At 42.8% G+C, this 10,000-nt stretch overlaps 2 protein-coding genes across 2 annotated transcripts in view; both read right to left on the bottom strand.

Annotated features, from left to right (window-relative positions):
- Positions 1-5,559, bottom strand: part of LOC117521753 (dnaJ homolog subfamily C member 5-like) — a 17,373-nt gene extending 11,814 nt beyond the window's left edge. Inside the window, 2 exon segments of the mRNA XM_034183097.1 lie at positions 5,454-5,505; positions 5,508-5,559. Coding sequence (XP_034038988.1) covers positions 5,454-5,505; positions 5,508-5,559 — 104 coding nt within the window.
- A 1,894-nt stretch (positions 5,560-7,453) lies between these two features.
- The window catches only part of LOC117521353 (dnaJ homolog subfamily C member 5-like), a 12,645-nt gene continuing 10,098 nt past the window's right edge, over positions 7,454-10,000 (bottom strand). The window contains exon 4 of the mRNA XM_034182644.1: positions 7,454-7,462. Coding sequence (XP_034038535.1) covers positions 7,454-7,462 — 9 coding nt within the window. The remainder of the gene's footprint in view (positions 7,463-10,000) is intronic.

The raw sequence follows: 10,000 nt of genomic DNA, 5'->3' as shown, positions 1-10,000 counted from the left end.
TGTCCAGGTGGTTTCCATAGTAGAGAAGCTTGAATCTTTGACTGGACTGGGTTGCTGGACTGGGTTGCTTGACATGAGGACGTTTCGCTTCAAATTACAGAAGCTTCCTCAGCTAAAATTCTTGCTCTGGTGGTCTGACTTCTGTCTTGACTCTTGTAGAGAAGAATAAACCAGAAGCCAACAAAAGCTGGAGTTTTTTAACCTAACCAGACCCCTCCTACTGAGAGGCAGACTGCTACTTAGCAGTGTTTAGATGCACAGGACATGTGTCAAATACGCGCTTCTGTGTGCATAAGAGAAGTGTCGAGGCTGGAAAAGATGAGACAGTTTTTCAGTGTGTCGTTATGCAGAAAAGGTCCAATGACAACACACAGCTTTGTTTCTGCCCCTGAGACCATCAACCAATCACAGACGGGGACTCACACAGTTAATTTGCATGCAGATTAACTGTGTGAGTCCCCGTCTGTGATTGGTCCACGCATTTACAGCTCTAATGCGGCAGGAGTGTAGCAAAAAAAGTCATGTGTACAATCACAGCCAATCGAGTGGCACACAGACACACGCACAATTGTGGATCTGTTTACACACATAGATTGTTTTACAATAATGGTCCCATATGCAAATCAATCCACTCTAAAAACCTTAACTGTGCTCTACTTAATTTTGTCTGGTGAAACATTTTTGCACTTATAAATATTGAGTAAATTAAGGAGCTGTTAAATCATTAAATATACTTGATGATGTTGGTAAATCAAAGTAAAAATGATCAGTATAACTAGTCCTTTCCAAATATTCTGAATGAAATTTACCAAACAAATTAAGGATATTACAAAAATATAATTTGTTAACCAAATGCTAATTGATTTCAATGAAAAACTTAAACAATTGAAGTAAAATTAACTGATAAACTTTTAGGCATTTCATTTGTATATCCAACTCAATCAGAATGTGTTTCAGCGATGTTGTTGAGGCGCTGCAGCTGTTTCTTACTGTCACATATATAAAAAGACACTGAATGACTTTTTAGAGTGAGTGAACACCAACACACCTTTCGATAAGACTTCCAAGTCTACCACTGACTTTCCCTTCTTTTCTCTCAGCCACTGAATTTGAAATGTTTGCTCCGTGGTACGGTGGCTGGGAAGTGCAAATCAATCCGTTGTGAAAACTGGAAGTAAAACAGCAAAAAGATGTTTCGACAAGACTGTGCTTGGTGTTCCACTGACTTTTTATTTGTTTGTTAGTTTGGTCACCTAAATTTGGAGTAATTTTTATCTGATTGACTTGAAACTTGGTTCAAATCATGTGGATTGGCTGTGCCTATAAGCCTATGTTTGCTGGAGTGGTTCCAGTAATATTTACCACTGATAATTGGGTCAAATTCACAAATTTTGGGAACATTTAAACGAAAAGTCACCTGGTGGTAAAGACCGGAATGACAGTTTCTGTTATATGATGGTGACGCCTGGTGGCAAAAATCAGAAGTACAGGTAGAGGGGCTGTGATTCTAAAGCGGTTCTCTCTGGTTCATCACACCCAGGCATCGATCTGTGTGAAACATCACATCATCTAACATCTGCAGGCAACAAGCAGCAGTTGTTTTGGAATTAAATATAGTGAGTCACTCTTCGTTCGACTCGTGTCCGTGTCATGACGACAACGTGCGCGTGACCCTTCTAAAGTCGTCTGTCGTGTTTTGCTGCAATCTGCCACCGGAACCGTTAATTTGTCTCTCAATGAGCTCCACTTGCTTATACAATTATCAACCTCCAAACTGTGCTATTTTCTCCATAATTTGCGACTCATTTGAGCGTCTTTTCCAACTGTGTGTTGTTCAGATTTGCAGAGTTTACTCTTAAACGTATTTGATCCATGATCAGAGGTGTCAAGTAACGAAGTACAAATACTTCGTTACTGTACTTAAGTACACTTTTTAGGTATCTATACTTTACTCCTTTACTTATTTTTCTGCCTACTTCTGACTTCTACTCTTCTACTCAAACAGTCGCATTACTCTTGGCTTCAGTTTAATGTTTATATATATATATTTCACATCTTGTGCGCCTGTAATCAACTTTTCTGCAGCGCGGCTTTGCTTTGAACCGTGAACCAATCAAAGCAGTGGTTTGCAGATTGAAGCAATGCTTCGGTCGATTGCTTCGTTTATTCTTTCTTTCTTTCGCTTAATTTTCCCCCGCTAAAACCCTAAAGAGCATACTTATGTGAGTATTATTTACCTTTTCTATGTTAAACCGACCTGTTATGGTCTTCTGAAACAGTTGATAGATGTATTTTATAACTTAAAAACGGGAGCGATGCTAACGCGTTAGCATGTCTATGGCATTTTCAATGTTAAAAGTTAGCATTAAGCAGCTCTCATCACGTTCGGGAGCATTTGTTTTCAAATTGTAATATTTCTTAAATTTATTTTTGTTTATATATTAATAATCTAATGATTATTATATACAATTCTAGAGAAAGAGGCAAAAAGAACTTGAATAGAAACACAACAGAAAATATAAAAGCAACTAACAATGAACATAAATAAGTGTTTCCTGTGAACACTTAGTGACTCTTACTCTCCACTTCATCCCCGTCTTATTTAATAACAGTTTGTTTGGTCAAACCATATTTTTCAATGTGTTAATTTCTTCAGTGATTTCCAACAGAACAATCTGACAAACTAGAAAACTGCTGCATCTAGTAAGAGCAGAATATACTGGAATGAATTTAAATAAGGAAAGTTGTTATTTTTTTTTTCTCACTAAATGGATGCTGCACTCACTGCAGTTATTGTCTGGAATAGTCCCAGATTGCATTTCAGAGCTTCTAGAATTGAAACATTTTCGTGCAGGTGGTGTTGGGGGGTAATTTTGGGTCTTGGGCCACATGTAGAACGAATCAGTTTTTAAATTAAGCTTTCAATTCATATAGTGGCATCTACTCTTTTTTTTTTTAAAGGTTACTTTATACTTTTATACTTTAAGTAGGTTTTGGAGCACATACGTTTTCACTTTTACTTGAGTAAAGAGGTCAAGTTGATACTTCAACTTTTACCAGAGTGTTTTTAAACTGCAGTATCTATACTTCTACTTAAGTAACAAATGTGTGTACTTTTGAAACCACTGTCCATGATTGAGGTGCGATCAGTCTGCAGAAACTTTTAAAATGTGATGGGACAGAAGTGAAAGTGGAAACGTGTCCAGTCTTTGCAGTGTCTTTGAACAGGTGCAGGCCGGTGTTGTACGAAATTCAGTTCCCCTGAAATAATGTGTGCCCCCGGTGTCAGGAGCGTGCACAGTCTGCATCGAATTTCTGATCGGTAAAATAATAACACGTAATCACTGATCATGTCAGTGTTGTAGAAACATAAAATGTGTGCTTGTTTTTGACATGTTTCTTGTTTTGGGTCTTTTTGTTTTTTGTTCTCAGTCACTTTGAGTCTCTAAAACCTAAAAAAGCAGGTCAGAAATCTCGGAGTAATCATGGAACCTGAACCTGAACAGCCACATTAAAGCAACAACATCAACAGCTTTTTACCTTCTGAAAAACACTGCAAAGATCAGAAACGTAGTGTCTAAACCAGAGGTCATGTGAACTGGAAACTTTATAATTGCTCAGGTCTCCCTGGCAAAAGAGATCTAGATTTCAATGGGACTAACCTGCTTAAATTAAAAAATCCTCTCAGCCACTGAATTTGAAATGTTTGCTCTGTGGTACGGTGGCTGGGAAGTGCAAATCAATCAGTCATAAAAACTGAAAGTAAAGGAGCAAAAAGACCTTTGGATGAGCCTGGTCAGTGTAATACTGACTTCTCATTTGTTGTTTGTTGTCAGATTTGAAGTCTGAGTCTTCCTTTGTTATGTTGACCTGTTGGACAGATTGGAGGATCTTTGGGTCCCGCTGGAATGACTCTGTGTCCACTGAACAGTTACGTAGTGAGACTCAGATGAGGAGGTTCACTGACACTGAGACTGGAGAAGGACAAGGACACACCCACATTTCACTGATTTGCAACAGATAGATGGTTACTTTGGAGTTGTGGGGGTGGACCAGTTATTTGCCTGTTTGGTTGCCATCCAGAACTGAAGGTGTGGTGTATGTGGTGCTCCCAGTATGACTTGATGACAGTCGTGTAAGTCATGACGTGACTCTCTTGGTGACAGCTGACCGTGTCTGCTTGTGCAGGTCAGGAGCTGTTCTTCATGTTAATACCACATTATGAAGTTTTTTCCAGGCTGTAGAGGAACATGGACAGAAACTCTCAAAACAAAACTCACACACGACTCATCTCTCAGGAGCTCCTGAGACCCCACCCACTTGGATGAAGTTATTCAGAAACTATAAACTTCTATTTTGCCCAATTAAACATTTTCCTTAAAAATAAATAAGTTGAGAAAAAGAGGCATTTGTTGATAGAATCAAAGCACGGTGTCTCTCCAAACCTGCACCACGTCCCCCTGCAGTCATGATGAGGGATGGCTCCGCCCTGACAGATGACTCTGCTGTACTATCCTGTTAGCTGGCTACTGTGAGCGCATGTGTTTGGCCTATCCAGGATGAATGGCTGATCTGGGATGTTCGGCTGGTCTGGGATGTTCGGCTGATCCGGGATGTTCGGCTGATCTGGGATGTTCGGCTGGTCTGGGATGTTCGGCTGGTCTGGGATGTTTGGCTGATCCGGATGTTCGGCTGATCTGGGATGTTCGGCTGGTCTGGGATGTTCGGCTGATCCGGGATGTTCGGCTGATCCGGGATGTTCGGCTGATCCGGGATGTTCGGCTGGTCCGGGATGTTCGGCTCATCCGGGATGTTCGGCTGATCCGGGATGTTCGGCTGGTCTGGGATGTTCGGCTGATCCGGGATGTTCGGCTGGTCTGGGATGTTCGGCTGATCCGGGATGTTCGGCTGGTCTGGGATGTTCGGCTGGTCCGGGATGTTCGGCTGGTCTGGGATGTTCGGCTGGTCTGGGATGTTCGGCTGGTCCGGGATGTTCGGCTGATCCGGGATGTTCGGCTGGTCTGGGATGTTCGGCTGGTCTGGGATGTTCGGCTGGTCTGGGATGTTCTGGTGGCTGATCTGCAGCCAGCTGTGAACCACCAAATGTCAGTCAGACTGTAAAGGTGGTGACAGTGTTGGTGAGGAAAGCTCCAGGCATCTTCAGGTAGGTGGACATGTTGTTTTGTTGGTCTTCCTCTCTCCACCGGACTGGAAGAGAGGACTTCAGTGTTCCACTGCTCTCTGTTCCAGCAAAGGGCTTCAAGAATGACAGGACTCAGTCCTGTTCTGTGTGTCGAGTGGTCCCTGAGGTCTGACTGAACCCTGTGCTGATTTTCACATACTGTAACATTCTTTAGACTTTTTTATCAAATATCACCAGCGAGAGAGTGTGTGTGTGTGTGTGTGTGTGTGTGTGTGTGTGTGTGTGTGTGTGTGTTGGGGTGATGTTTCACCTGTAGGATTTCTTGATGTCATCATGACTGCAGCTTTTCTCTACACCCAGAACTGATACAAAGACTCTCCAGAGGTTGATAAGGTTCGCTGCCTCCCTTCAGACATCCTCCAACATAACCTGCTGCAAATGGACCAAAGGTCAGTCAGCTCCATCACAATGACTGTCAGAGACTGGCCCACAGAAGGTCCCACAGAAGGTCCCACAGAAAGTCTGAAACCTTAAAATCAGAAATGTGCAGAGATTTATTTCATCTGAAAATCCCAAAATTGGTAGTTTTTTTGTGCCACTGTGTGTCTCACGGCCGTGTTCTTGGTCTAACTTCATATCTCCTCCATGACGCATACTGTTCTTTTGCTTACCACACTACACAGACAAAACACAGTTTTACTTTGAGACATACTGTTCAGATATACAACATGGGCAGTCACTGCATAGAGCAACGATACCGCTAAGTTGGGGACCTTGATCTCAAAATCTGAGACGTCTGTTGTCAAGCTCCCAGAACTGAAAATGGTGACTCTCATGTTCAGTGTGGGCATTTTTTAAATACAGCGTCTGGTTTTTAAGTCTGTTTATTCATTCTGACCTTACACAACTTTAATTTACACAGTGACAAACCACAACATTAAACACATCAAAGTGAGCAAGGTCTAACCCTGACCCAGCTCATGAGCAAGGTCTAACCCTGAGCCAGCCCGTGAGCGAGGTCTAACCCTGAGCCAGCCCGGTGAGCGAGGTCTAACCCTGAGCCAGTCAGCGAGCGAGGTCTAACCCTGAGCCAGTCCACGAGCGAGGGTATAACCCTGACCCAGTCCACGAGTGAGGTCTAACCCTGAGCCAGCCCACGAGCGAGGTCTAACCCTGAGCCAGCCCGCGAGTGAGGTCTAACCCTGACCCAAGCCCTGCGAGCGTAGGTCTAACCTGAGCCAGCCGCGAGCGAGGTCTAACCCTGAGCCAGCCATGAGCGAGGTCAACCCTGACCCAGCCTGTGAGCGAGGTCTAACCCTGAGCCAGCCCGCGAGCGAGGTCTAACCCTGAGCCAGCCCGCGCGAGGTCTAACCCTGAGCCACCGTGAGTGAGGGCTACCCTGACCCAGCGCGAGTGAGGGCTAACCCTGACCCAGCCCGCGAGCGAGGTCTAACCCTGAGCCAGCCCGCGAGTGAGGGTAACCCTGAGCCAGCCCGCGAGCGAGGTCTAACCCTGACCCAGCCCGCGAGTGAGGGCTAACCCTGAGCCAGCAAAAAACAGACTGTAATACTGAGTCAGTGATAATGTTGATGACAGAGCAGACACACAGACACAGGTACAGGTATCGTGCAGTTAGTCCTCAGCGTTGGCACATTTCGTGGGAAGTAAAGAGTTAAATTTTAATGGAATGTGCACAATAATGATACAGAACATCCTGAGATCAAGGTGATCAATCACACATGGAAGATATCTGAAGATGAAGGGAGCAGGTGGGACTCACTGCGAACTGAAGCCTAAGGTCTTCCTTCGTGCCGGAGGTGCCGTTCTGAGCTCGATCCTCCACCACTGAAGATCTCTGACAGGCTTCATCAAACATTCAGCACAAGCCTGCTTCAGGTGTCAGCGGCCACAATCAGGCGCCGGCTCTGGCCCGGGTGGCCCCACAGGCTCAGGTTGTCACACACGTTCAGGTAGGACTAAAGTTGCTATGACAACAAGGAGAAGAACCAGGCCTGTCAGTCAGAATCTGATGCCTGCACCTTGACAAATGGAGCTTTTGTCAAACATCTGGAGGAAGCCGCTGAAGTGAATCCAGGTCAGCTCTGTTGAGGTCCCTGGGGGTCACTTGATGACAATAAAAACCTCACACGACCACTAGTTAATAATAATTCATGTTAAAATAAATAATAAAAATACATGAAAACAGAAAAAAACAGAAAACAATCAAATAATTCCAATATCATTTTTTGTAGTCAGCTGAGAAAAAATTGTTTTCAGGTTAGATTTTTTCACAAGCAGGTTTTGTCCTCATCAGATCCACTGGATATAAACACAAGAAATAACACAATTTATCACATGAAATAATCCATTCATCTGCTTTCATCCATCAGGCACAAAATACACTGAAATGAGGTAATAATTTAAAAAAAGGTTGGTTTGGTTTTGGTCTGTTATTATGCTACTATTAAAACAAAAGGAAAATATATTTTAATTGAGTTGTTCCGCCACCGTCTCTGTTTGTTGGCGTGTCAAATTAAAAGCACCAGAAAAGACAAAAAGCTGCACATGTAACTTTGATCATGGACAAACTGGGGAGAGCTGACATTGCCATTGGTGTGCTTTACGGCACCAAAATAGAACGTGATATTTTTGGACAAGCTACAGATATTAACTAACAACACTGAACAATAGACATTCCTAAGTACATTGAGACTCAACACCATTCCAGCAGTGGGCGCTAAATCATCTATTTTTTAAAAGCGTGACTTTGTGTGTGGTTTTATTTAGTAACTTATATTAAGTTACTTTTTGTTTGTGCCAGTTGCCGCTCGGTTAGTTCTGATTCCTGTGTCTCCTGCTGTTTAAGTGACATTCGCTGTGGTTTTGAACAGTTGTTTTTCATTATCCATCTGCTGTTCTCATCAAGATCCTGGTAATGGGATTATTTTGATATTGGCCTCTGAGTCATGATTTGTTATCATGGCTACTTTTGAGTTCTGGATTATTAAACTCCTGACTTTTTGCACCTCACTTCCTGTGTCGACTTTTTGCACCTTGGAGGTCCAATGTCTTCTCTGTGGTGTTAACCGTAACACGTCTTCCACAAAACACGCTCTTCAGTGTTCACACATTCATCACAAAGAGGACACAACATCACAGGAGGAGTTAGCAGCTGTCAGACTCCGACTGTGGTTGTGGCTTTAAAGGACAAATTTCTTCTGAAGAACGTTGAGACCTGATATTTGAATACAACCCAGTTCCAATGAAGTTGGGATGTTGTGGGAAATGTAAAAAAAAAAAAAAAAAAATGGAATCCAATGATTTTCAAATCCTCTTCAACCTATATTCAATTGAATACACCACAAAGACAAGATATTTAATGTTCAGACTGATAAACTTTATTATGTGTAAATATTTGTTCATTTTGAAATGGATGCCTGCAACGTTTCTAAAAAGTGGGACAGTGATATGTTTCCCACTGTTACATCACCTTTCCTTCTAACAACCACTCATAAGCGTTTGGGAACTGAGGACACTAATTGTTGAAGCTTGTAGGTGGAATTCTTTCCCGTTCTGTGATGTACGACTTCAGTTGTTCAACAGTCCGGGGTCTCGTGTCATATTTTGCGCTTCATAATGCGCCACACATTTTCAATGGGCGACAGGTCTGGACTGCAGGCAGGTCAGTCTAGTACCCGCACTCTTTTACTATGAAGCCACGCTTTGTAACACGTGCAGAATGTGTTTGGCATTGTCTCGCTGAAATAAGCAGGGACGTCCCTGAAAAGACGTTGCTTGGATGGCAGCATGTGTTGCTCCAAAACCTGGATGTACCTTCAGCATTGATGATGCCATCACGATGTGTAAGTTGTCCATGCCATGGGCACTAACACACCCCCATACCATCACAGATGCTGGCTTTGAACTTTGCGCTGCTAACAGTCTGGATGGTCTTTTTTCTTTTGTCCTGAGGACACGACGTCCATGATTTCCATAAACAATTTGAATGTGGATCTCATCAGACCACAGCACACTTTCCACTTTGTGTCTGTCCATTTCAAATGAGCTCTGGTCCAGAGAAGGCGGCAGCGTTTCTGGATGTTGTTGATGTTTGGCTTTCGCTTTGCATGGTAGAGTTTAACTTGCACTTGTAGATGTAGCGACGAACTGTGTTAACTGACAATGGTTTTCTGACGTGTTTCTGAGCCCACGCGGTTAGATCCTTTACACAATGATGTCGGTTTTTAAGTAGTGCCACCTGAGGGATCAAAGGCACGGGCATTCAGTGGTGGTTTTCAGCCTTGCTGCTTACATGTACAAAGTTCTCCAATTTCTCTGAATCTTCTGATTATATTATGGACTGTAGATGATGGAATCCCTAAATTCCTTGCAATTGAACGTTGAAATATGTTCTTAAACTTGGACTATTTTTCAAGCAGTTGTTCACAAGGGTGATCCTCACCTCATCTTTGCTTGGAATGGCTGAGACTTTTGGGGATGCTCCTTTTATACCCAATCATGACACTCACAGTTAGTGTCCTTGGTTCCCAAATGTGTTAGAGTGTTGTTAGAAGGAAAGGTGATGTAACAGTGGGAAACATACCACTGTCCCAACTTTTTAGAAACGTGTTGCAGGAATCCATTTCAAAATGAGCAAATATTTGCACAAAACAAAAAGTTTATCAGTTTGAACATTAAATATCTTGTCTTTGTGGTGTATTCAACTGAATATAGGTTGAAGAGGATTTGAAAATCATTGTGTTCTGTTTTTATTTACATTTCACACAACATCCCAACTTTCTTTGGAATTGGGGTTGTAAATTCTAAATAAAACCAAAATGATGAACATCTGTGTGA

This window comes from Thalassophryne amazonica, chromosome 12 (assembly GCF_902500255.1).
Source record: "Thalassophryne amazonica chromosome 12, fThaAma1.1, whole genome shotgun sequence".
Taxonomy (NCBI): Eukaryota; Metazoa; Chordata; class Actinopteri; order Batrachoidiformes; family Batrachoididae; genus Thalassophryne; species Thalassophryne amazonica.
Note: the sequence above shows the minus strand (reverse complement) of the source record. Positions and strands in the feature narration are given on the sequence as shown.